The sequence below is a fragment of the Polistes canadensis genome, unplaced genomic scaffold, assembly GCF_001313835.1.
Source record: "Polistes canadensis isolate GaletaPanama2010 unplaced genomic scaffold, ASM131383v1 scaffold_49, whole genome shotgun sequence".
Taxonomy (NCBI): domain Eukaryota; kingdom Metazoa; phylum Arthropoda; class Insecta; order Hymenoptera; family Vespidae; genus Polistes; species Polistes canadensis.
In genome coordinates, this window is record NW_014569596.1 from 377,077 (window position 1) to 405,045 (window position 27,969).

A 27,969-nucleotide genomic window follows, 5' to 3' on the forward strand; every position below is an offset into this window, starting at 1 on the left:
CTCACGAACACATAAAATACATATTTATTAACATACTTGGAGGAAAACTTTGGAATGATTTGCTCAAGCTTGCATAACTACCCAGTGACTTATATAAATTCTTCAAGTTTACTACAAGATTCTCATTCAGAAAGAACTTCTTTTTAGGTATATTTACCTAACATGAAAGAGTGAACGACCGTATCGCAATGTTTCAATTCGCACATACGTATCTTCAGACTGTATATGCTATATTTACGAATGATGAGAAATTTTCAAAGAGAAATCTTGATTCACACGAATATTTTCTAATTCAAATAGAACGTTCACGAAATTCTTTAATAATTTGGTTGAATTTAAATGATTGTTTTGTTTAAGATTACTGACATGTATCACGAAGAACGAACCTTTGTTATTCCCTCGATGAAGGCTCTTGTTGCCAATTCGCCAGGACCGTCGACTGTTTTGCCATCATCATCAGGACCCCACGAAGCACTGTAAATATCGATATGCTGTGGATTTAAGCTGAGTGATCTGGCTTCAACGGCATCTGTTACGTCACCGTCTAACATTCGAACGCCTGGGAATATAGTTACATAATTATTAGATATATATATATGCTTTTCTAATAATATGAAAATTAAAATGATGGGGTAAGATTCTATAATAGATATCGTTTAGAAACGAGATTAGAAACGATATCGTATAGTTTACTAACACGACATACTTTGAATTAGATAATAACGATCTTATTAGGATAGAATCCAATTTTAAGTATGTTCTCCTCAGGATACCCAGCGGATTATAATTTTCGTGCTCCATCGGGATAAAGATCACTTGCATATCATAATTGGGTCATGTTTTGAGCGCACGCTAGAAAATATAATGAACTTTAATATTTTCTAATCGATTATTTTTTTTTTTTCTCTTTTTTTATTTCACGAAAGTAGAGGAAGAAACGTTATCGGTTGTTTCGATAAAGCAGTAAGTAGTTTCAAATATTAGTATAGAAGCTTATTGGAGTTGAAAGTATCTGAGCATTAAAATTGTTGATTCTTTAGTATACTGTATATATTATATCATGGAATAATATTTTTAATACCCTTCACAAAAAATTAATTCTTTTCTTTCTCCTTGTTGCAAGTAGAATAACAATGATCGAGATATCAATGTGAAATGTATTGTATACAGAAAGAAAGAAAGGGAGAAAGAGAGAGAGAGAGAGAGAGAGAGAGAGAGAGAGAGAGAGAGAGAGAGAGAGAGAGAGAGTCAAATAAAAATCTTCTTAGAGCTTTGAAAAATATACATGTAAAATGTTCTAGATATTTTAGCGTGTACAAGTGTTGTTTTCAAATCCAATAATATTTTCTATATAATATTACGACAGAAAAATTTGCAAATCCAATTTGAAGAGAATAGTTTTTGTCAAGCATAAAGAATAAAGAGAGAGAGAGAGAGAGAGAGAGAGAGAGAGGGAGAGAGAGAGAAGTAGAGAAGGAGAGTGAAGTGAGAAGGAGAATTTTCTTGAAAGTCGAGAGAAACTAGAGACGAAACGTTTTCCTAGCTCGGAGACAATGAAGATGAATCTTTGAAGTAAGACTTACCACCGACACCTGCTCCAAAAGCAACACCAACCGCACAGACAGTATTGTTAGCAGTCGCTGCAACCTCTCCAGCACACCTGGTACCGTGTCGATTGCTATCCACAAGATCGTACCTTGGCATTGGATCCTCGTCGTGACTATTAACATCGTAACTCGCCTGGGGATCCTACAATTTCAACGGAAACATCTTGACAGATCTATCTTCCTAGTAAAATATATTACTATTGTATTTTTGGATAGAAAATTAATGACCAAAGTTTCATATTTATTTCTTCACATAGACAAAAAAAAAAAACAAGAAAAGAAATTCCTTTAGTTTTGAAGATTAATAACAATTTGATATAGTTCTATGCAGAACTTAGAATAATTTACAAGAGAGTGAACAAGAATAACAACAAAATGAACTAATACGAGTTACCTTTATCATTTCTTTCACGTTTTGAAAATTATACGGATAGTAAAAAAATAAAATCAAGAGGTAAGACTCACGTAATTCTTGTAAAGGTCAGGATGATCCTTTTCCAAGCCATCATCGAGAATCGTGACTACGACGCCGCTTCCGGTGATTCCTTCGGCCCAAGCGTTTTGCACGTTCATGTCCAAACCGTTTCCCCTGTTCTAAAAGGTACGGGGAATAGAACAAACAAGAGAGTGTAACGAATAAAAAGAAACGAGGAAAATGCGTTAACGCGGTAACATTGTTTAGTCTTTCTAGGCACGTCCATGCTCCATTTCGTTTATTTTTCCACGAATCTCAAGACTGGTTCGAATATACGAGAAGTAAAGATTTAAAGAATGCTTCTCGTTAATCCACTCACGTATTTTTCTTCCTTCCTTTTTATAATACAATACAAACGTAAATAAAAAATGAAATACGATCGATTTCAATGATTTATATAGTAGAAACGTTGGAATAACCAAAACGAAAGGTTCGATCGTTAACGCGTATAAATGATTAGAAAATTTGTTGTATTTTATATTTGTTATTTATTTTGACGATGATTATTATTATTATTATTATTATTTTTCTTTTTAGTAGAATCGATAAAACTAAAGAAAAAATATTCTGTTAGATAATAGAAATCATTGGATGTGTTTAATATCACAAGTTCAATTCATAAATGATAATTATTCGTAGCTTGGTGTGTATGGAAGGAGGGTGCAAACAAGAATTCACCTAGAATTCAGACGTCTGTCGTATTAGACATACCTCGAATATTAAGCACGATGCTATGAATTAGATATACACAAGCGCTAACATGAGACACATATACGAAATATGTTCTATGAAAGTTCAGACGATTTGACATTATTAAAATTTAATTTGATATAGAAAGTAAAAGTAACGTACCAGGTACCACATTTGAGGCCATCTCTCGTCATTTAAAATAACTTGCGAATTGGACGGACCGCGTTTAATTATTAAATCCCGTTTACTTCGCGACTTTGCTCGTTGCTGTTCTGCTCGACGAACTCTTGAATCTCTCATCAGTCTGGAATGTACTTCCATGTGTGGATCAATCGATCTCTTCATCACTGATCGATGCTCGAGATGATACCAACCATCGAATATCTGTAATGGAATGTTTTAAAATATTAACCTTTATATTCATCATTTCACAAACAAGTTCTTTATATATGAAATAAATAAAAAACAAAAACAAACAAGAAAAAATTGTATTTATCAAATTTTACATTTAATCAACGCGTTCTGGTTACGAATATAATTTGCAAGTTTAACGAATTATATCATGGTTTTTTATAATATATTATGTCATATTTTACTGTCGGTTTTCTTTTTTATTCTCTTCTTTTTTTCTTTATTATCATAGAAAAGTATATCGACCATTTTGTACATTTAGTTTGAATAATCAGTCCTCTCGTATATTTCGCAAATTCGTAGATACGATCGCGCGAAAGTTATTCGATCACAGTGACGAATCTATCATCCAGAAATGTAATCAAAACTTTCTAACACATGTTTTCATTGTAGTTGAAGGTTTTTGAAAGTAGTAAAGCTCTCGGCGCGATTCTAGTACGCACAAGAGATTTATCATTTCGAACGCAACGAACGGGGAAATGTATCCATAAAGCAATGTACTCTGATGCACTTTCCTGTAAGCGATGCAACGTAACCGATGAAAATATAGGAAGAAAAATAGTGATAAATGAGAGAACTTCTTGTCATTTGTCGCGCGGAAGCCCGTACTTTTTCACGTGAGACCATCTTTTTTCTTTCTCACCCCTTTCGCTTCTTTTTTATTTCTTTCTTTCTTTCTTTACGCCCATACTACTCTATCTTATTTGGTTTTTAAACCCGAACAACGAAACGTTGATTTAAATATAAGTATGTAATTCTACACAAAAAAAATCCGGAATGTTCATACGAAGATTTTTTTTTATGGCAAATTATTATATTATGATCTTTAATTAATCATTATCCTATTTATGATATTTGTAAGAAAATGAATAAATTTTTCGGATCACTACAGATTAGATCAATCTCTTACTTAAAATAATTGTAAGGATGTGACCATAGTTCATAATTCCACACTAATCGATTTTCCATATTTTATTTTATTTTATTTTCTTTTTATAATGTATCAAGTATCGAGTAATATGAATATCCTTTACAGAGCTCATTTCCTTTTAATTTGCAAACAAAGAATAACTAAAAGAAAGAAAAGTTTCTTTTTTATTTTTAATAATATCTTTCATAATGAAACTTAATCGATTCTTTTGTAATAAGTAAATGTCAAGACAATCAGATAAGTATACTTTGAATTTCTTTCAGTAGCATTACCTTTTTCTTAAGAATAAAAGAAATATAAGAATGTAAGATTGTTATAAAATATTAAGATCGTTTCTATCGTCTGTATCGATACATCAAAGACAATCGTTTGAAAAAAAAAAAAAAACATTTTTAAAATAATTGAATAACTTTAGGTTGAATTCATTTTTTGTTACGTTTATGATTGATTATATCTTATTTTTCTTTCGTTGTCAGTTCTCAACGTTCTCGTTATTTGTTTCAAAGCTTTTATCCTTTCACAATATCTCGTGTCTGTCTCGTTCCTCCAATCTTTGAACAATTATCATGCGCATTGGCTTCATATCGATCTCATTTCCTCGTTCAAAGCTCGTTACACGAACACGTTACAACGTATTCATTTTATTCGTTCTTATATGTGAAATATTATCACGTTTCTTACAAGTTCATCGAATAATTTCAAATAACGTGAAATCGAGTACGATGGCAAGTGATGCTACATTATTTTCTAATAGATGCTATTAACGTTAATCATTAGACCACAATCGTAATAAACAATTTTAAATGTCTCAAAAATTGACAAAGAATATCAATGACGAATATAAAATATGATCCACATCTTAGACGTATATTTTTATTTTTATATATTTAATAAGCTTTCATTGTTTTTTCTTTTCTTCTAATTAATTCATTCCTTTATATTGATTAATAGAATTACGATAAGATAGGAACGTAACATTCGTCGAGAAATAATCAAATTGACAAAGCGACAGGTAACTTGATCTGTAGTTTCAGCATCCACGGAGATATCGTGTTACTCGCAATATCAGCTAATTGATCGATGAGTAATGGCACGTCGCCGAACCTATATCATACCCAAAGAGAAGCTTATGACGAATTGACGAATAGCTGAGACTTTAGCTTATATTACGTAGGATATCTCTCGGAAGTGAATCTTTGAATATGAGTTTGAGGAAATAGAATACAGAACAGTAGAAGATGAAGAGAGGGAGAGAGAGAGAGAGAGAGGTCTTCGTAGAATCGTTTGAAACATAGTGAATTTGCTTAATAACCGATCAAAGGCTTGTTCGAGATCAATAAATTTAACTGAACGCATAAGTGGAGGATAATAATGGTTTACGAATTCCTACTAACTGTTTTAGTTAAGAAGCTTAGGATTTCATATTCAATTTCTCGATATCTTTTTTCGATATCGGTCGATATCGAATAGAATGATGTCAACATAAACTACATCTAGCTTCTATTCATTAGTAGAAATCGTGTACCATCGTAGCTTACGTGAATTGTGGCCTTGTGCGGTGTATTGATTGGTAAATTTAATGCTATTCGAGGGATCGTAATCCTATCGATAACGACTACGCCCTTTATAGGACGGTCAACAGATGCGATGCTAAACTTATGCGTAGGATTTTGTAAGATTAATCGCGATTGAATTTTCTCCGATGTTTCATTATTTTTCGTCTTACGAATAAATTTCTGTGCATCATCGTATACATCGAAACGAACACAGATGTGAATAAACGATAATGACAGTTACTCGAATAAACTTTTTGACAATGTTTAATGTCATTTAATTTATTTTTATGATCCATGTATTTTTATTATCACTTTTGTCCTCATTTTCTTTCATTTCTTTACATATATATATATATTTTTAACGCTTTGCGAGAAGCTTTTTTACAATTACGTAATAATGGATTCTAAATACGTCTACGTCAAAGAAAGACGTGAATTCGGGAAACAATGTATTTTCGAAGATATTGGACCAACCGTCGAAGAAAATATCTTTCCAGATCCAAGTTTAAATAAAAATTACATATATCAGCAAATAATTGATAAGAGTACTCAGAGATCAAAACAATTTGCAATTCACGAGGTTAGATATGATATCTATATTACTATTAAATATTTTTTATATATAAGAGAGAATATTTTATTATTTTTGATTTAATATTTTTAATAATCAGATTCAGACTAAAGCTGCAAAATTAAAAAATTCGTGTGTAGTACATTTAGAAGGTAGTTGGCCGAAAGAAATAAATCCATTAGATGAAGAAGTGGTTCGTAGATTCCGTCAACGAGTTATCAGGAGCGACAATTGGATTGCATCTATGAACCCACTTATGCAGGTAAGTGAAATAGTTTCCTTCCCAGGGTACAAATTCTTCTAAATCACACATCCATTTATTACATATATCGTTATAATCTTAGATGATGGAGCACGCTATAAAGCAAAATAACGCTATCAATATTCACGATTATTACTTCGATGACATGATACCTACGGAATTAATGGTCTCTCCTCATATGAGGTATGATATAATATATCATTTTCAAAATAACCTTATATATATACACACACGCACACACACACATATCTTTCGTGCTCAACTAAAAGTCATTAACTACATTTTTATCCCAAAATGACTTATGCAGCTTATAGAATGTAGTTTATATAATTCTAAACAATATAAGTTACAAAAGCATTGTAATAAGTATAATGTTTTAGACGAAATTTAAGGAACATAAAAAATAAGTTTAATACTATTTTACCCTATGATTAACGAGGTAGGTGATACCTCATCATAAAATTTAGCTATTTTCTCTTGTGATGCATAATACTACAAACCCGTACAATGTGATGATTTGACCAGAGGGAATAGTAGGATTGTAAATCTAAGAATGTCAATACGTCGTACGTGACTACTACGATGTGACGAGAACACTCGTGTAAAAGCGTCCTTTACACACGATTTATGGTGGTCACGATTGGAAAATCATACGTTTCCTGAACCGCTTTAACCCCTGATACATACAATAGATAAGAAAAGAATCAAGGAAATATTTCAGCTTTTCAGGACTTTTATTTCTTTAGAATCGAAGGAATATATTCTGATCAAGAAACAAACGTTAGGCCTGTTAATCATGTATCTTGGTCGATGGATACATACCATTTTGCTGTCGCATATTGTTTCAAAAATCGGATCGAATTGCCATCAAATTTGAGCCCGAACGCTTACATTTGGAACATTGGTATTTCATTTCTATTGATAAAAAATAATTTTCATGATTTTTCTTTTATGTACGTAATTAAAAAAAAAACAAACTTTTATATATTCAAAAGAATTCTAATGTAATTTAGCTTAAATGAATGCAACATCGTCAATATTGATTAATCTAAAAACTGAATTTGATATATCGAAGTGAGAAATTTCATTTTCTCTTGTGTATCACAGAACTACCAAACAATCCGGCGGTGATTCTGAAGTCAGCCTCGGCGTCTGTGGCTATTGAGTTTAATCCACGTGACCCGTTCTTGCTGATAAGTGGCTTGATGTCCGGTCAAGTGTGCAGCTGGGACACAAGAACCAGTGATTCGCCGGTGCAAATATCGGAAGCTCTGAACAGTCACAGGTGTGGTGGGATTATATCTCACTTTACCAGATGCTCGTTCACCCGATATCCGAACCATTTACGATTCAGGATTATGCATAAGTATTGCGATAAGAGACTGTTTCAAGGAAAGGAATTGTTGACGAAAGAAAAAACGCAAAAAAAAAAAAACAAAGAAAAAAAGAAAAACAATTTCGATATTTTCTCAACACGCAGATAAAAAAAATCTCGAATGACGGACGAATCGTTTTACTCGAATTTGATAGAAGAAAAAAAGAAAACCAAACAATCTTTACTAACAATATTTTGAGTGAATTGAAAGTAACTCAAAGTTAGATCGTAATTTCAGTTCTTGTTTTGTTTTTTTTTCTTGGTCACATCGAAAGAAATCCAGCGAACCAGGCGTTCTGGATCAGTTCCAAGACCAATACCGAGTTCTTTTCGGCGTCTAACGATGGTACGGTCAAGTGGTGGGACACCAGGAACTTGAAGAGGCCAACTGAGAATCTAGTGATGGACTTGGCACATCCCGAGAGAGAGAACATAAATGAGGCTACCGGTGTTTCCGCACTTCAATATGAATCTACCATGGGCAGTGGGTTTCTCGCTGGACTTGAGAACGGGATCGTCGTGAACGTCAATAGAAGAGCTATATCAAAGACCGAGAAACTCTATACGAGATTCTATTGTCATCTTGGATCGGTATTGACCATCGATCGGCATCCAGGAAGTTTGAAGAACTTTTTGACTGTCGGCGACAATCACGCCAAGGTTTGGACAGAGGGAACCAAAGAACATTGCCTGGTCAAGACAGGAAGGTAATGATCCTTTTCAAATAGGATTTATTTTTATTCGGAGAAGACACTTTTTTGTGGAATTCAATTTTTCATTTTTTTCCTCCCTAATGCTTCCCAGTAAATGGACGTTATCGTAGTTGACGTCTCTGGTATATCGATTGAAGTTTGTCATTATTACATCATTTTGTTTTTCACGTATTTAATGTTCTAAAAGTTTAGGGTCGTGTTATATACTTGTTAAAATAAATAATATTATACTTAATTAACACAGCTCGAAAAATTAATATATTATCCCGAGAAATAAATGGTTTTCTTTTTTTGACAATGCATACTTATTTGCATCTGTTACCGTCACATATCTTAACTTTTCTTTGAAACAACATGGAAAACTTTTAGTATATTCATTTAAAGAAAGTAATTTAACAGACTTACAACAGAATGTATTTGTATATTTTTAGAGAAATCATAAAATTTTTATTTTCTTTTTGGTTTTCTTTTTTTTTTTTGTAGAAAAATATCAAGCTTTCTGACGGGAGCATGTTGGAGCAGATCCAGATGGTCATTTTTTTTCACGATAGATACGATAGGCATGTTGGACGTTTATGATCTTTTTGAAGGAACAATTGTACCATATTACGGAATTTCAATTTGTGAAAAACCTTTAACTACGATCAAACCTCACGACGATGGTAAAATCTTGGCCGTTGGTGGATCTAATGGCAAAGTTTATCTTATCGCGTGCAAAGGCTTATGTACTACCACGTTTCCTAATGACAAACACTTCTTCGCTTCGGTAAGTTTTTATTTTCTTATACTTTGGGAAAAGTTTTTAAGTACTCTCAGTTACGGTGGTACTTATTAAAAAGTTGTGAAACGGTGTCGGCTATAAGTACTTAACGTTTATCAACACGAATCGATACAGCAGTAATCAAGTCGAAATATACTTTTCATTCGATTTGCTATGGTAACGAATGGCAACTTCAAACGACTTTTTCGATGTAGCAAGTTCAATCGAGTTGTAATACCAGAAATGAAAAAGAAAGTTAAATGAAAAATAATGTCACTTCACAGCCAATGACAAATCTAACCAACGTAACGATGTTTGCATGTCGCGTATAAACTTTTTGAATGATTTTTATTATCATTTGTAAGAAGAGAAAATTGTGAAAAATTTGCTTGCATGTATACAAACGTAAATGAAAAAGTTACATGTATATATAATATATCCTGATATTTAAATATAATTATTATTTCTGTGTGTGTGTTATAATATAGTATCTGGATAGATGTAGTAAATACGAAAAATTAGCGGAAACTCGAAGAAAGGAGATAGGATTGACAATAGTTAGTACTCCTATGTCATCGATGATGGAATCTATACCTTTAAAATCTAAAGATCAGTATAAGGATAAATCTAAGGATAGAGATAGATTTAAAGGAAAAAATACCAGAGAAAAGATAAAAAGACAATTTAAAAAACAAGAGAAGTTAAAAGATATTCCAAGGAAATCTAAACCAAAAAAATTGAGTCGACGTGATAGTCCATTTGCCGATGATCCTGAGATACTCGAGGCAGAGAAACATTATTTCCTTACGATGACAACGGTATTTGAATAATCTGCTATAATATCTAATTTATCTTATTTTTAAGTTTCAATATGATAAATGAAAAAAAAAAAAAAAAAAAAAGATATGATCTTTGCTAATATGTTTGAATTAAAATATAAATTGTTAGATAAATTTTTCGCGTTGTTTTAGGAACAAGAATTATATGAATCTGAAAAAAGCAAAGAGATAGAAAGAATACACAATATTTATTTAAAAACCAAACAGGCAGAACTCGAAGCACAAAGGACCGAGTTATATAAAGATGTTCATTTACACAAGGATAAATCTAGGAGGAAACCAAGACCGAGACGTTTAAAGAGTCCAGTAAAGTCAACGCCGGGATACAAAATTTCCGATTCGTTTGAAGAAATGGGTGCAAAGCTCGAAGTTGAAAGCGTCAAATCAGAGGAACTCGTTAGAAAGAAGGGTAGAAAGAGACGAGCCCTTAGCGAGATACCATTGAAGATTTGTCCCATGCGTGTTTGTAAACCAGAAATTTGTTGTGCAGGTAAGGGCAATGTAATCCTAAGTGAATTGTTCATTTTTATTACATAATTAAAATTATTTTCAACCAAACCTATCAATAATTGACAATATTTGCTATATTATTTGAATTTTGTTTACAATTACTGTTCACATACTCCACTAGTTACGTTTATAAATAGATCATTTGTATGAAATTATGTGAATTGTGTATTGGATGAGGAATTATAGAACCAGAACACGTTTCAGCTAATATGACCAATCCCGCTGATTCGTCATCTTCGATCGATGTAATTACTAAATCCGACCAATAGAGGTCAAAGAGCAAATTCTACAGATTCTATAGACACTATTTCGATGGAAGAACATAACTAGCTTTAGTATCATTTCGAATAATCGAAGTAATTTTTTGATGAAATATTTTAATCTACGATAAAAATGACGACGAGTAATATAATCAAAAATTGATATTATTATTATTATTGAGAAAGGGGATTTATTGTGATGATTATTTCTAAATATTATAAATTCTCGAGTATACGTTGATTCGCGAGACAAGAAAAGAATGTTTACAAGGCAAAATATTCATTACTTCTGACCTATTTTCATCGATAAGCGCCATTAATCCAGGCTAATGAGGTAATTGAATTGCCAAGGAGGATAATGCCGAACAGTGAGATTTGGGGCGTGAACGTTAGTAGGAGTTAATAAAAGCGACAAACCGCTGACCTATAATCGAGTTCTCGCTACGCAGTTATGCCACTCAAGACAACCTAGTCGATGATAGCGCTCGAATGCACCACCGATTCGATACTAGCTAGAGACGATGCGAGTCGCATGAACAAACAGATATGTATTATCGAATTTAGGCTTAAGAGATTAGATAATATATTCTAACACACGATAATTCTGTCTTATTCAATGGACAATTGTAAATTGTCGATTTACAAGTTCGTTGTAGTTGTTAATAATAATTGGAACACGCTTGTTTGATTTATAAACTATCATAATTTATACCAATGAGAACAATTTTTTTTTTTTTTTTTTTTAAATCTACAAATTCGTAATCTTTTATGCATTACAAATAATTCCATTCAAATAGAATACACGTTAATGTTTATTTTACAGATACAATTTTCTTTTGCATACGTACAATATAATTAAAATGTATAGCCATTTAATGAACCATCAGAAGAGTACGCGTGAAACATTATCTTGCACTTTCCCTTAAGCACTATCTTCAACATTATCGACGACTTTTACAAGCGATAGACTCTCTCGGTCGATAGGGTTTTCTATGATCAAAGTTTAATTAAGAACGCCATAGTAACTGTGGCGAGTACAAAGCTTGCCGTTGTTGAAAGGTCGGACATTGGTGCGCATGCGTACACCTTTGCCTCTACATTTTTTTTCCTTGCTAAAACCGATTTCGTTGCTATTATAAATAATAGACTTAGACGTTTAAAGTGACCACGATTGGTCGAATGAATCTTCATAATAAAAAATTTTTATATTATATTTTGTTTAATAAAATTATCTTCACAATTATTCCAATTGAAATAAATATTTCATTGTCTTCGTGACAAATAGTTGTATGATATGTTGTTAAAAACTTTTTTAACTCCCGTAGAGTACGTTTAAAAATGTTGACAAAACTTTTACCATACGAGGACAACGTAAGTTACATGTAAATGAGAACAATGTATATATACACACACTAGACTACAGTTGTACAAGTAATACCACAACTGCAGTGAAGTTCTAATATCAAGAGTACCTATACGTTAGTTAGAGAACATTCATTGTAAACATAAGTTATACGGATATCACAAAATGGGAAATGAAAGTGGAACTATGTTCAGCAATATTCGAAATTGCTCATAGATATACGCATAAGCAGATATGTAAACATTTACATTACAAACATTCATAAGCCTGTAATATTTTACAATCTAAACTAATACTAAGTAAATGAATACCGATATGATCGATTAAATCTATTTATAATAGTGACAACGGAGGGTACATTTAGCGTTAATGGACGTCAGTTGCATGTGTAAATCAATTTACTCGCTGTAATTGACACCAAATGGTAATAACGCGATATAGTTCGATTATTATTATTATTATCATTATTATTAGTACTATTATTACTTGCACGTAGAATATTAATTATTTGATGGAATGCATTCAAAGCGAGTTAACGCAACAATTTGATTTAATCATCGATATAAATCAAAGACAAGAAAGTAATAGCACTTACTTTCTTATTAGACGACAAATACAATTATTCATTGCAAAGATTATTTACAAAGTTAGTTATTTATAAATTTTCTTACGAAGATAAATGATTTAATCTGAGTTCACATAATTTTACAATTGTCGCACGATAAACAAAAAAAAATGTATTTTCAAAAGAACGAGATAAAGATAATCCATAAATAGATAGTGAAGGACTTAATGATATTATTTTACTCTCTTTTCAGACATCGTTAAGACAGAAAAAGAATCTAAGAAGAAAACATTGACAGGTTTCATTGAGCCTTCGGAAGAAATTTCGATCCCTCGACAAAAGGTGTCACCTTCGGATTGGCAAAAGTGGCAACAGAAAATATTGGAGATGGATAAGGGTATATCAGAAAGTATGGAAGTGGAAAAGAAAAGAATCTTATTAGGCAAGGATGCATCACCCGATGTCCTCGCGGAAGATGTCAAAGAAGCGAAAAAACATCTTGAAACATGGCGAGACAATTTATTCGTTGGAAAATCTTCTTTCCGTAGATCTTTAAGTATGCCACTTACCAGAAGATTGAAAGATGAGAAAGATAATGATAAAAAAGAATATAAGACTGCGAAACAGAAAGCAGACGTTTACGAACTAACGAATAAAATATCAGGAAAGATGATATCTCCAAACGACGAATCAACAACAATTGAGGAAACTGAAGACAAGAAGAAAGAAGAAGAGGAAGAATTGTATCCGAGAATATCCGCATATTATATTAAATAAAAGTTTCGAAAAGGTATTGTTTTATTTTTATAATCGCGTAAATATATTGTAATAAATATTAATTTAAAAATCTTAACACACAAAGTTTATAATAAGTAATATTATTAAAGTAAAACAAAAAAAAAAAAAAAAGAAAGAAGGAAATAAATAATACTTTTAACGAATTATTTATAAAATCAATAAGGAGAGATAGAATATAAAAGTAGAACAAGTTCAATTATGGATCACACGTTATTCATTGCGTTTTCGGCAAAGAAACGTCACACGAGAAACTTTGTAATCGTTTGAAACGTCAATTGGACGATTCGAGACTCGAGCGAGATAAAGTGCAGAAAGCTAAGAGTACGGCCGTACATCCATCGAAAACTGAGAAGAATTCGAAGTTTAGGTGAAAGCGGAAGCACTCCGAAAAACGAAAAGTTCGCGGAACACCGAGAAAGAAGAAAGAGAGAAAGGGAATAAGAGAGAGAGAGAGAGAGAGAAAAAGAAAGAAAGAAAGAGAGAAGTGAATAGAATCGGGGTAAATCGATGCCGGTACTTCTCACCGTGAAAACCGATTCCAAGAGGGTGCATTACTTTTCACTCCTTTCTAGTTCTCGCCTTTTGAACGTTGCTCATGAAAGAAAACTAGAAGATAGAGTCAAATTTTCTACTATTTTCTCTTATGAAATAAACAAGTTCTCTAAACAAAATTATTTCTTCTCGTGATACTCTAATGATTTTTATTAACATTTCCAAGATAAAAGTTAACGCGTTCAACGAATTTGTTGTTTTTTTTTTTATTTAATAATTGTCTAATATTCGCTAATATAGAAATAAATGAATAATTATTGTAACAATTTATTTAATAAACGTTTTTTTTCTCTCTCTCTCTCTTTTATTTATCGAACGAAATTGCCAATTTGAAAAGTAATAGAGCGAGAAAGAACAACGAGCAAGTATAAAGTTTGTAAAACAGAATGAACGCCGGTATATATACCTGAATTTCGGAGTTTGGTAAAGACAGTATCTAAGATAGAATGTCGTCATTACTACGGGAATGTAGATTTCGTTTAACAAGCAGAACTTTCAAAGAGAAACCCATGAATTCTCTTCTCCCTCGAAAACTTTTCATACCTCTCTCTATACATATAGAAATCTGCACAATGTTCCTTGTAGAACAATTCTTTACAATTGAGTGAACGGTTGACAAGCTTTGAGATTTAAGATGACGAATAACGGTATTATAAAAGAGAAAAATTTCATTTACCTATACTTACACATGTCTTTTTATTATTTTGCCCTTTTTGTACGAGTTCAAATCATTTTTTATACGAACACTTTCTCACACTTATTCCAATATTTTTAAAGAAGTAGCGTATTTTACATCAACGTATTTAGTCAACAGCATACGGTTTCTGTTTTCTGAATGGGTCACCCATCCATTAGATATAGATCTGACAAGAACTATTATAATATTTCAACGTGGTTTCAATGTTTACCGTATAAATATATGCATGTAAAATTAACAAATCAGTATGACGAATAATAATTGATGTCATTCTAACTGAATAAATTATGAAACAATTATTATCCTAGATCGGAGTTAATCACGTGAAAAGATATAGTTGTGTCAAAAATATCAATCGTTCTTTCAAAAGTGTTAAAAAACATAAATAAAGATTTGTGAAAAAAACAATCCTTGTTTTTTTTTTTGATTTTTTGTATTACAATAGTAAATGTAAAAGAAAATGAGAAGAGTAAAGTAGAAAGTGAAAGTAAAAAGATAGTGCTAGGAAGAGAAATAAAGGAAGAACAAACTCGGCAAAAGTCTTTCTACGTGCATTAGCTGATGAGAGCAACGATTCGTCAGGCTTTTCGTGAAAATCAGAGATCACCGGCGTGCGCGCGCGCTTACACACGCCTAGAAAAGGAAACAGGGAGAAAGAAAGAAAGAAAGAAAGCAAAGGAGAAAAAAGCGGTCAAAGTGGAATGCAATGTCGTACTGTGCACAATGGACCGGTAAACAGAGAATATGCTTCCACACGGTAAACACCTTTCGACGGCGTGGTGAATGTGATGTTAAAAAGAAGAACTACCATTTTGACTACTTTCTACTCAAAAATGTGCAAGCAAGTTTTTCGAAAAAAGAGAAGAAAAAAAAAACCCCCTCATGGTGGTCACCTTCGTATTTGCATTTGTAAATATATCTTATTATTGTATACGTTTAAACGGTATAATAGTAATTCTATTCAAAAATGTGCAAGCAAGTTTTTCTAAAAAAGAAAAAATCCCTTGGTGATTCTCCTTCGTATTTGCATTTGTAAATATATCTTATTATCGTATACGTTTAAACGGTATATAATAATTCCATTTTTATTCGCCATAAGAATATTAACATTTAAGCCAATGTGCGATTATCTCTACTTTTAGAATTTAGAAAATTTTCAGCGTCAATGTATTTGATAGAATGCTTAAACTTTTATATTCAAAAATATATTTCTTTAATAATAATTAGATTTAACGCTACCGAGTGACAAAAATTTTTTATGGCTGTTGAATAATAAATGATACGACACAGCGGGTATAATTTTATTAGGTTCTTTTTTTTTTATTCTTCTTTTTATTTTCTGAGTGATAAATGTTTTTTCTTTTCTTTACATTTATCTTTTTATCATTTGTGGAATGAATTATTCCTACTGAAATGAAAGAACGATAAAACGTTATTATGCAAATGAACGAAATAATATAATAACAATAACAATATATTAATAATTAATTATTTATTAATAAAAATAAATTAATATATATATATATTGCTATCTGTTTTTTAATATTTAAAATGTAGATCAATCGTTGGGAATTGAGCAATTGTAACTATAATATTTTTTTATTCCTCACACTTTTTCTTTTATTCCCTTTTGTTCGTTCTCTCCTCCTCTTTCCTCTTTTTCCGTTACTGTTACTGTAACTTTTTTCCAACACGACGACAACCACGCTCGGTTTTCCTGGCGTGATATTTCGGTCGAAAATAGTGTAACCTCTAACTCTGATTTTCTCTCGTTTTGTCTTTCCTGCATAACACGAATGCTTCATACGAGAGACCCCCAGGAAATAGTTGTCGCTTAATTGTTTCGCACTTAAGAATTTTTCGTTTGAAAACAAAATAGAAAAGTTTGCCATGTACAACCCTCGGGCTCGCATTTGCGTTGAGTGCTTCTTCGAGATAGAGAGAGAAAAAAAAAAAAATGATGAAATTCTGTTGATCGAACGGTGACGAATGAATGACGTATTATATTACTCTTTTCAAAATAAAAACATTATTTAACTATAGTATAGAGAAATATATTCGAATATCGAAATTTTACGTTCAACATAAATTTTTTATCAGATCAATGATTTATTATAACACGAAAGAGAACAATATTTGATGTTAACAGAATCAAATGTTTTATCTCTTTCTCGATTATTTTTTAACATTCATTGGAAATTAATAAAAGAAAACAAAAAAAACAGATAAAAACAAAACGAGAAGTTGGGAAATGATTTACAGTGGATAAGTCGCTCAAAATTTGACATGTTCGGATTTATATGCGATGCGAGTGCAAATATTTCAAAGATGAACGAACGAGGAAATGTCATTGGCAATGTTCGCAGGACATATACATAGGAACATAATATTTTATCTACAATGGTATAATATGATGTACAGATATCCATATATATATATATATATATATAAAATAACAAGTAGAGACGACGTTTTGCCACTACATGTTACTTTTTTCGTATGTACGTATATATCTATGTACATACACATACATATATACGATCATATATTTATTACACAATACATATGTTCGATAAATCGATATTATCTATATATATATATAGCATATCGAGAAGGGTGCATTTCCATGCACCAGACGAAGGAAACGAGGTGAGGCGACTCGATAACCAGAAATGATCGGCTCGTTAAGGTGGAATGATTACATCAGCGGTTCCTGATGAATCGAACTCGGCCAAAGAACCGAGATATCTTGATTGCGACTTATTTCCAGTGGCCTTATTCTTTTTTTATTTTATCATTCTAATTCGTTCTCCGAGAATTTGCAAATAGTATCTCATAAATTATATTATATTCTCTTTTTTTGTGCTCTCTCTCGCGAATTTTCAAGAGATAATAATATTATTTATTATTTTATAGAGAATAAAGAGATATTTGAATTTAGATTAAAATTATATTATATATTTAATGATAAAAACAAATTCTCTAATAAAATAATTATCTCTTATACAAATGATATTAAATCCTTATAAACAGATAAACCAATCTTTCTATACTATATCTTTTTCTCTCGTTCTTTTTTTTTCTTTTTTATTTTCTCTTTGCATAAGAAACGAGATCCAAATAGTAATCTATCCTTAATTTTTCTTTCATTTTCTCGAACGGCAAAGCATATACGTTGTTACCCTCGTTTTAAAGAAATGAAATTTTTAATTGCTGCCGAGTATTGTGTTATAAAATTCTTACTAAATGAGCATGCAATTTGCTGTAATATCCCGTTGGACCGTTTTCATTTTTCGTCCATTTAAAATAGACTAAAAATTCTCGATTTCAAACTAATCCGTTTTTTACGAATAAAATTCTATCCTAATATAATTTGTCTCGGTCACGTATAAATGATCATTTATATTTCAAAAAAAAAAATAAAGAAAAAAAAAGAAACAAAAGTTCAAAGCTAACAAGAATAAACAATATAATTATATTCCTTATTTCGTACTCTTCTCTTAAAAACATTTGTTACTTTTCTAATAAATAATATAACACAAAATCCAAATTTTCGTGTAAATAACGTAAAATATATATATAATATTCTTGTCTTCTTATTTCTCTTGTCAATAAAGCTGAAAAATGGCGGTATATAGAGAAACGAGTTTTGTAAATGCTGTTAAAAGCTGTCAAGAAGAACACCTCCGAAGACGACGAAGTAAAGGATGAGAAGACGACGCGTTTTGGTGCTAACATCTTTGACGTTTACGTGCGAGTAAAGGGACGAATGAGGAAGAGGTATATTGAAAGAGGGAGAAGAAAAGGGACGATGGGGGGGGGAGAAGGGGAGGGAAAGATAGAGAAAGAGAGTTCTTCCCACGAACGGGAATTTACGTCAGGCGAGGAAGAGTTCTCTCGCGTGTGTTTGCAAAGCGAAACAGGGCAAATATCACTTCGTCCGCAACTTTATTCCGCGACGCGGTGAATTCATGAATCTTTTAGCACTTCCCTCGGTATTTTTTTTCCTTAAATGTCTTCCTCACACTATCTCTCTCTCTCTCTCTCTTTCTTTCTTTCTTTCTTTCTTTCTTTCTTCCTTTCTTTCTTTCAGCGTGCAGACTGAAACGTGCATAGATCTTATGAATTATTTCGTCGAACTGATTACGGCCGAGTAAAGCGGTTCTTCAATGATCCAAAGAGAAATAAATATCGTTCGTGTTACATCCATTATATGGACCTATTAATATATTTCCTTTTTAACGCTTGATTATTAAATATAAATTTAAATTGAATATTGATGCGAAAAAACATTACTCTCGTATAAGAATAAAAAGGAAACAATTTTTGTATTCGATTATTTTAAAAAATATATCTATTTTGTATAGACTCACCAAATGTTAGACTCAATTAATTTCGTAGTTATTTTTTCATGACTTCGAATATAATTGTTCTTTTAACAAGAGAAATCTTAAATGTTATATCGAAATATGAGTACGTGATTATCGATTGTTACGGAAATTTTCTTTAACAAGCGTTAAGTTTGTTTCGAGATAGTCATAATTATATGTAATATTATTAATGATGGATATTAAATACGTTTACGTGAAGACCCGTTCAGAATTTGGTAAGCAATGCATCTTCGATATTTGCGGGCCGAACTTGGACGAGGAGATCAAACCAAATCCTCAGGAGATGCACAATTACATCGTGAAGAGCCCCTGTCACGTTGGCACGCAGTACACGAAGCAAATAGCGTTACATGAGGTTAGGTCGATTTCATTAACAAGATTATATCCGACAACGATAGTCTCATATGTGTCTGTTATATTATGTGTATATCATCATGATGTGGTCATGGTCTGTAACATCATGCTTGCCGACAGACTAGAGAAGTATCTTACGTGCATCATAAAAATCTGTATCTTCATCTTTGACCTCTCTATTTTTAGTTAGGAAATTTAACTAATTAGAAATTATTTCAATTAGTTTTAAAACCACCCTTACATTTCCACGAAGGATGAACTGTGTGTGTGTGTGAGTTTACGTGTAAATTTAAAAAAGACAAGTAATATCATTTTTGTTAGAATTCGTTTTAATACACACTACTTGTCTTCGTTATCGATAAACTTAAAACATCTATGAAGCGAAAATGATATTCGAAAAGTTTCCGTTCGTAGAAATTATACGAGTTTTGTAGAGATTTTGATGGCGTAAAAATATACGAAGAAGGAAACGACAGGATAGTTTGATAGTCGACGTCGTAAAAATAAGAAACATTTCGGTATATGCGAATTTAATTTTTTTGTTCTCCGTTCGTATGAATCAGTGGAGAATATCGGGCGTATTGTTGGATTCGCGTTAACGAGAATTTGGTATCACTGATGGGAAGAAGTACGAGATCAATTGAAAATATTTAGTTTCCAACGTGGTTTCAAAAAACTTTTCAAATAAAAGCTTATCATGATACGCTTGACAAAATTGGCTTAGATTAAAGTAAGTAAATCGTATTGCCTTAATCTTTGTCTTACGGTCATTCGCGAGTACGAAAATCTCAAAGTACGTTTTCTTTCTTCTTTTCTTTTTTTTTCGTAAAAGAACACTTGAAAACAAAGTCACAAATTTCTTATTTAATTAATTAATATAAAATCACATACGAGCTAGCAAACAAGAATTATTCTACGTTAAACAAGGTAAGTTAAATTTATTTCCGACAAATTAAACAAACTTCATATCTGAAATCATAGGTTCAAACCGCAGCGGTGAACACGAAGAACAGCGGAATATACCATTACGAGGGTGGTTGGCCAAAGGAGATTCATCCTGGTGACCATGAAACTACCGCGAGATTTCGCAGGCGGGTGGAGAAGGGCGATGAGTGGGCTCCTAAATTACGTTACCTACTTGCGGTAAATCTCTAGAGTTAGTAATAGTACCGATAAACCGAGTGCATTGTACGGTTTTCAAAGTGGTTTCGTAATATGCCTTGGTCTAATACAAAATCCATATCCATTATTAATTATTTATTTCTTAAGAATAACTTTACTTTGAGTATTGAAATATATACACGTGATTCTTAAATTCAATTCATTAGTAATATTAAGTATTCTCTAAACAGAATATGGAACACTGTATCCTGTTAAATAACGCTGTTAGTATATACGATCATTATTTTGATGATATGATACCGACTCCCTTGACCACAGAACGTGGAATCAGGTACGTTTCTTCTAACTTTTCATTAAGTTTGATAGAAAAACAAAAACGTTGTTCAATCTTTTTTTTAGACTGTTAAACGTTTTTCCGGATCAAGAGACACCCGCCAGATCGGTAAATGATATCGATTGGTCACCCGACGATACTAAGATGGTAGTTTGTTATTGCTTCGTTAATTTGAAAAAAGAAATTGATTACAGTACGGACACGTACATTTGGGATTTAGGTAATAAGATTTAATCCATTAACGTATTACAAAATGTTACAATCGCAATGTATTTCTTGTGGATCGCGTTAAAAATGAAAATAATTGATATTTATTTTATTTTACGTATAGAAATTCCTAACAAACCATATATGACTATTAAAGCTTCATATCCAACATTGGTATGCCAATTTAATCCTCGAGATCCTTTTGTGCTTGCTGGTGGTCTTATAACTGGGCAAGTTTGTTACTGGGACGTAAGAATGGGTATTGAGCCGGTTAAAATATCCTATCCACGAAATAGTCATAGGTATTCTCAAGTTTACTAAGATAATTGTTTTGTTTGATGAAAAAAAACTGATATCTTTAATGACGTATTCGAAGAATAGAAAATCCTAAATAAAGATTTGATATTGAAGATACTCAACGACTGCAGTTAAATGGATTTATACGAAAACAAACACTGAATTTTTCTCAAGTTCTTGGGACGGTCAAGCACTTTGGTGGGACACGAGAAACTTACATCACCCAACTGAACAATTGATCTTCGATTTAGAAAATCCAAACGAACCGTTGATGGAAAGATCGATTGGAATATCTTCGGCGAATTTCGAGCCATCTATGAGTACGAAATTTATGTTCGGTTTACAAAATGGTATTGTTGTTAGTGGTTCGAGAAAAGTTAAAACGAACGCTGAAAAATTATCAATGAGATTCAATACTCACAATGGATCAGTATTATCCGTTGATCGCAACGTTTTCAATCCGAAAGTGTTTATGACCGTTGGCAAAGGTACAACTCGAATTTGGGCGGAAGATACCAGAGAAGGCAGTTTAATAACGATCAGGTTTTTTTTCTTTCTCTACCCCATTATTATATATATTTTTATATTTATAATTTATTACTAGAGAGGATATACAATCGAACCGATTTATATGTTCTTTTTACTCTTCTATTTTTTATTTATGAAGAAGCCAACGTTATTCACCGGTCAAAGCTTGCTGGAATAAAATTCGACACTCTCTATTCTATATCATAAAGGAGAATGGTCAATTAGAAGTCTATGATATTTTAGAGAGTATCGAGAAACCAATCGTTGAGTTACATTTAAGCGAAGTTGGCCTAACGACTATGGCGGCCCATGAAAATGGATATTTGTTAGCTGTTGGTGATAAGAAAGGAAATATATATTTGACTCGTTCGACAGAGGCTTTAGGAAAATTCGATAGGAATGAAAGAAACCTTTTGACTATGGTATGTATATAAACTATCATTATCAATGAAAACGCATAACTTTCTTTAATCTATCATTATCAGGGATTAGATAGAAATTCGAAATACGTGAAAGCCGTGGATGCTCGTATCAAAGAAATCAAAATATTAAAGATATTAAACAGCGAGAAAGAGCCAGTTATCGTTAGGAAGATTCCGAAGATTAAGGGAAGAAGTAAACAGCAAATAAGAAAGAAAGATAAGGTTAAGCCTTCGACGAAAGAGGAGACAAAGACGAATAAAGATAAAGGTAGAAGAAGTACGAAGAAAAGGATTCGAGAGGAACTTCCTGAAATCATGATTGCCGAAGAAATGTTCTTTGAGACTGTGAATAAGGTAGGAAGGGAAGAGAGAAGGCTTAATAAAAAAAAAAAAAAAAAAAAAAGAAAAAAAGACAGTTAAAATTAATTTCCCGATTCTTATCTCTTTTCTTGTTAAAAACTATTTTATTTTATCTTTTACAGGAAAGAGAAAAACTCGAATCGGAGGGAGATCCAAACCTTAGACACTCAACGCTCGCACGAAAGTTTGATCACAAACAATTAAAACATCGGGCACGAGAAACTGAAAAAGAAAAAGATATAATCGAGGAGGATGCGAAGAAGAAAAAAGGAAAGAAAAAGAGGGCAGCTGTGACAAAGAAGATATCCTTGGATTCGGAAATAGATGAAGAAAAAATAACAAAGATTCACGAGACTGTTTCCGAGATAATAACGGAAACTACCACAGACGAGATCATACCGACCACAAGTGGTCCTAAGAGACCTGAGATAAAGAAAAAGAAAAAACCGGTCAAGAAGTTCGACCTTCGTCTTCGAAGGCCTTGCAAAATTCTATGCCAACCAAAGGTCTGCTGTTGGCGAAAAACTTGGCGTAAGAAGAAGTATGCGCCGCCGTCTATGAGAAAAGAGAAAACCGATCGAACATCTACTGTAGATAAAAGTGAAGAATCTTTAAGAGATATGTTAGAGCTACCTTTAGAACTTCACAGAGAGTTAAGGATAGCAAAAAGGCAAATTCATAAAGCGAAAAAGCCGATCCGTTGGACTCAAAAGAAACGACTGGTCGAAAGAGTCTTGTTAGCTCGGTAAGAGATAGAATATATATTTCATATATTATTTATTTTCGTCTTTGTCAAAATTCTTCATCCTCGAATCAACGTAAAGAAAATAGATAAGAGTATAGGATTTGTGAAAAAAAAAATATTGGGCAGTTGGGTAAACCGTAGACACGAATCCGGGTCATCCATTTTACGTGTGATCGTTTTAACACCATTAACCTTTTTGCGATGGCTTTACTGTCGGCCAATAAACGAGTCGTCATAATACCGACTTACTTTAAAGAAAAAATAATAAAAAAAAAATATGAACTATCTCGAATTTTCGTAGCTCCCTTAAGCTGCTGGTGCATTTTATCATACTCGATAAAAAGTATAACATTAATCAAATAATAAAACTATAGTTGTCGGATATATAACCTGTATTAATCAATGGGAATTTTCTTTTTTGTGGATTTTGTTGAACGGGTTTTCAAACTATTCAATACCAACGTTTATTCTTTTTCACAATAATAATATTGGAACGGTCATGTTTTGATTTTATTTTTCAGAGAGAAATTCAAAAAGATAGAAAAGAAATCGAAAAAAGTAAACGCTGATAAATATTCTGATATTGACAAAGTATGTGCGAAAATACCTAAGTCAAAAACAATGGATCCCTGTAGTCCACGGAAATCATGGACTGTCATGAAAGAGATTGAGGCTATGCTTATCCCAGAGCCAGCAAAAGCGATAGAACGTGAAGCTGGACTGGGCAGGGCTTATTTGGAAGAGCTCGAGGCCATCCAAAGTAGGGTTTACCCAAGGATTTCCGACTTCCATTCGATAGAATAGCATTTACCGATCGTTCGATAACAAAAGAAGCTGAGAAGAAAGAAGAATACGGGAGCTGAAGAGGATCGGAATGCATATGCTCGTGCAATACTCAAACAATGCACATATACATATATATAGTGAGAAAAATGAGAATAAACCATAAGAAAGCGCGGTCATACTCGTAATTTCGAGGTGAATCCTTCAGAAACACTTCTAAGGGTCCTCCTCTTCATTCTTTTCTTTATATTCATTATCGAGAGTTCGATAAGCTTTGTTAGTGCAACCATGTGTACGCGTGCGCGTGTGTGTACGATATATATCACGTTATCACGATAAATCGAAATGGGAGATTGTTAAGATTCGCATGGTCGTTTGTGAACGCATAACAAATACGTCGGTGGAAGACAGAATATTTGGATTTATTCTTAAACATTAATATTTTGGACATAAACCAAAACGATCATCATGTGAATCTTAACATTATTTCGATCTTTCACAGTAACATATACACGTAAAGGATATTTATTAACGATACTGATTATTCTGTGATCTTTACGGCTCTCTGATATCGTTTAATAATTGAACGTTAATAGGAACGCATAATGAATTCGAATAAATTGAATTAAATCGTTGCAACGATAAATCGAAGATGCAACAGCTAAAAACGGCTGTGATATTAAACTAAAAGCAGAAAATCAAAGAATCATTTTAACGATATATCGATTGTACTTTTAAATCGTTTAAGATAACGTTAAAAGTCTCAAAGTTAAAACGTACCATGTTGAAACTTTGAAAACTTTCATTTTGGTAACATCGCGGAAAGAAGAAAAGCATTGAGCCCACACTCTCTTCGTCGTAGTCGTCGTAGTCGTCGTTTCGGAGAATGATGGAAAGGGGATAAATTTCCGGTACGACTTTCCTAGAAGCGAGATGATAAATTCACACAGGAAAGGTCGACATTCATAAGAGAAGTTCCGATTTGCTATCTGGATTGTGGCGCAAGACGACATTTCCGTTGGTTGCTGGAGTCTTTCAGGCATAACTTCCGGTATTCCAAAACACATGACGCGCATACACGCGAGAGAAAAGCCACTTTTAGAAAATCTAGTATACAAAAATAAACAAATTTCAAGGAACTTTACCGATATTATTTATGTGGAGGAGCTTTATACTTTTACGATCAGAAATTGTACAGTTTTAGAAATTTCCTATTTCAGTAATATTTTCAATAAAAAATACTATTACGGAGAGATATCTTATTAAAATAATTTATTTCGAATATACTACAAGTTAAAATTCAATATTCACACCTTCTGGGGGATTATTTTCTCTTCCCCTATTTTAATACAGAGAAACAAGATTCGTATATAAATCATTAACAGTAGTGTGTTCGTAGCAAATCCTTTATCACCTCTCTGTTTCAATTAATAAATAACTTATCCTATCCTTCATTTAACTCACTATCAAATTTATATGTACATAGGTATATACAATATATATTATGTGACACTCGATGCATACTACATGGTATCCTCACATTTTCTTCATCTCAAACTAAGCTTACGAGTATTGACTAGGGACACGGTGAAGCTTCCAGATCTGGGATTTTCCTGTCTAAAGTAAAGAGAAAGAGAAAAAAGAAAAAAAACGAAAAGAACGTGTGATAGTTCGCCATGGAAGAGGAAAGTAATGGAAAGAGAATTAATCGTAAGCACACGAGTATGTAAATTTGGTAAAAAAGGAAACTAGCGAAAAGTACTGGATCCTCTCTTCCTTCCTTTTCCCTTGTTGCTGTGGGAACGTCAAAGATCGGAGTCTCTTGAGAAATCTCGAAGAAATTCAGAGAAACTGAAGTCGAGCTTGAAGGTGTATGCTGCGAGGAGAAGTTGAGGAAGGGTCGAAGAAAGCGGTCTTGGGGATATAAAATACGAGTCTGGTAAAACGCTTGGCGCAAGTCCAGAAATTTGCGGTCTCTGGGCTTGGTCTATGTGTTCTCTATGTATCGTATAAAAAGAATGAATATATGTATGCGTAGATATAAAGATATCTATATTATACTTCTACGTTTGTGATTCAATAAATTTAAATAAATGATTTTGATCTGCGCCTTGAGATAATGCGTTTACGTCTATACATATATACGGTGTACCTATTATACATATTATTAGAGAGTTTCATTCTAATAGACTCAATTATATACGAGATTTTATAAAATGACTCACAATCAAGGGAAATTTGTCGATACTTTTTTTTTTCTCTTTTTATTTTGTTAATTATTCATCGATACGAGTACTGACGTAGGTCATTAATTACGTTAATCCATTGAATATCGCAATTATACGTACCTTATTATACGATATTCCAGACAAAGGCAATTTATTATGCCGCGATCACGGACGAAATGAAAAAATGTAATTATCGTTGGAAAGTTAAATGAAAGGATAATGAAATGTAGAGTAGACGTGAAACAACAAAGAGATTATATGACTTTAACCTTACTTCATTAAAATTTAATACAATTTCTTCTTAGAAAATTTTTGAATATGCAAGACGAGAGGTGACGCAGAAAGTTCAGCATTGTTTTTGCGAAATGTCACATTAAAACAAAAAATTATACAATCTTACGTTTTAAAATATATTAATCCGTATAACCTGACCCCTTATTTTTCTTTCTTTGCCAAATTAAATGTTTTCAATAAATGCAAATAATTTTATCTCGAAAAAGATTCTTTCGTATATAAACAAACATTTACTACTTCGTTCGATCGGTAAATTCGAGTAAATGAACGAGACCCCGCTACTAGTAATGCATTTTAGCGCTTTAAATCATGGCCGAGAGAATTAAATGGAAGATATCTCGGGGGCAAGGGTAATCCATGAATATCGTTTTGGTCGGTGGCCAATAATATGCGAGCTAACGGAGCAATCGATTACATTAATATCGCGGCACTACTTCGTGTACGCGATTAACTCTCTCTCCAGGAATTTGAAACAGGCTCGTTGATAAAAGTCCACCGTCAAAACTGACTCTGGATTATATTTGACTTTTTGATATCATAGCATTTTAACTCCTAATCGTCTAATATCAAAACAAAAAACCTAATATGTGTTAGTAATATTTTACGATATCAATTGAATTGCTAAAAAATAAAGTAATATAAGTAGTAATATGAGTATATTATATATGGGACATTCCACGTCAAATCGACCACTTTTGACTCTTTTATCATTTGTTACCTCATTGAAAACCTCTATGAGAATATTTTCAAATTTTTTTTTCCCATTTGTACAAATATACACCATACGTAACCATAACGGTGAAGTTTTCAATTTGAATTCTCGACGAATTCAATTCACCAAAGTAATTTGTGAAACGAGATTATGAGATATAAATTCACCATAACACCTCTACCATTTAATAGAAATTAATTTACTTTTTTTCTTTTCTTTTTTTTTTTTTTTTTTTTTTTGTTTTACTTTAATAATAT

General features: G+C 32.4%; 3 protein-coding genes across 4 annotated transcripts in view; 2 read left to right on the forward strand and 1 right to left on the reverse strand.

Moving 5' to 3' along the window:
* The window catches only part of LOC106785371 (furin-like protease 1), a 183,854-nt gene that overhangs the window by 29,375 nt on the left and 126,510 nt on the right, over positions 1–27,969 (reverse strand). For both annotated transcript variants that reach the window (XM_014745762.1, XM_014745761.1), the window contains exons 4-7: positions 2,935–3,156; positions 2,073–2,201; positions 1,584–1,749; positions 387–559 (exon numbers count right to left, since the gene is read on the reverse strand). In XM_014745762.1, coding sequence (XP_014601248.1) covers positions 387–559; positions 1,584–1,749; positions 2,073–2,201; positions 2,935–3,156 — 690 coding nt within the window. The remainder of the gene's footprint in view (positions 1–386; positions 560–1,583; positions 1,750–2,072; positions 2,202–2,934; positions 3,157–27,969) is intronic.
* LOC106785373 (dynein intermediate chain 2, axonemal-like) lies at positions 8,190–10,190 on the forward strand. The gene is made up of 3 exons (XM_014745765.1): positions 8,190–8,585; positions 9,075–9,357; positions 9,840–10,190. Exons 1-3 carry the CDS (start codon positions 8,281–8,283, stop codon positions 10,179–10,181), a joined length of 930 nt encoding a protein of 309 aa, XP_014601251.1. The 5' UTR covers positions 8,190–8,280; the 3' UTR covers positions 10,182–10,190.
* LOC106785372 (dynein intermediate chain 2, axonemal-like) lies at positions 18,782–25,720 on the forward strand. Its single transcript, XM_014745763.1, has 10 exons — positions 18,782–19,951; positions 20,662–20,823; positions 21,033–21,133; positions 21,202–21,356; positions 21,468–21,645; positions 21,755–22,183; positions 22,308–22,590; positions 22,654–22,944; positions 23,073–23,695; positions 24,217–25,720. Exons 3-10 carry the CDS (start codon positions 21,036–21,038, stop codon positions 24,497–24,499), a joined length of 2,340 nt encoding a protein of 779 aa, XP_014601249.1. The 5' UTR covers positions 18,782–19,951; positions 20,662–20,823; positions 21,033–21,035; the 3' UTR covers positions 24,500–25,720.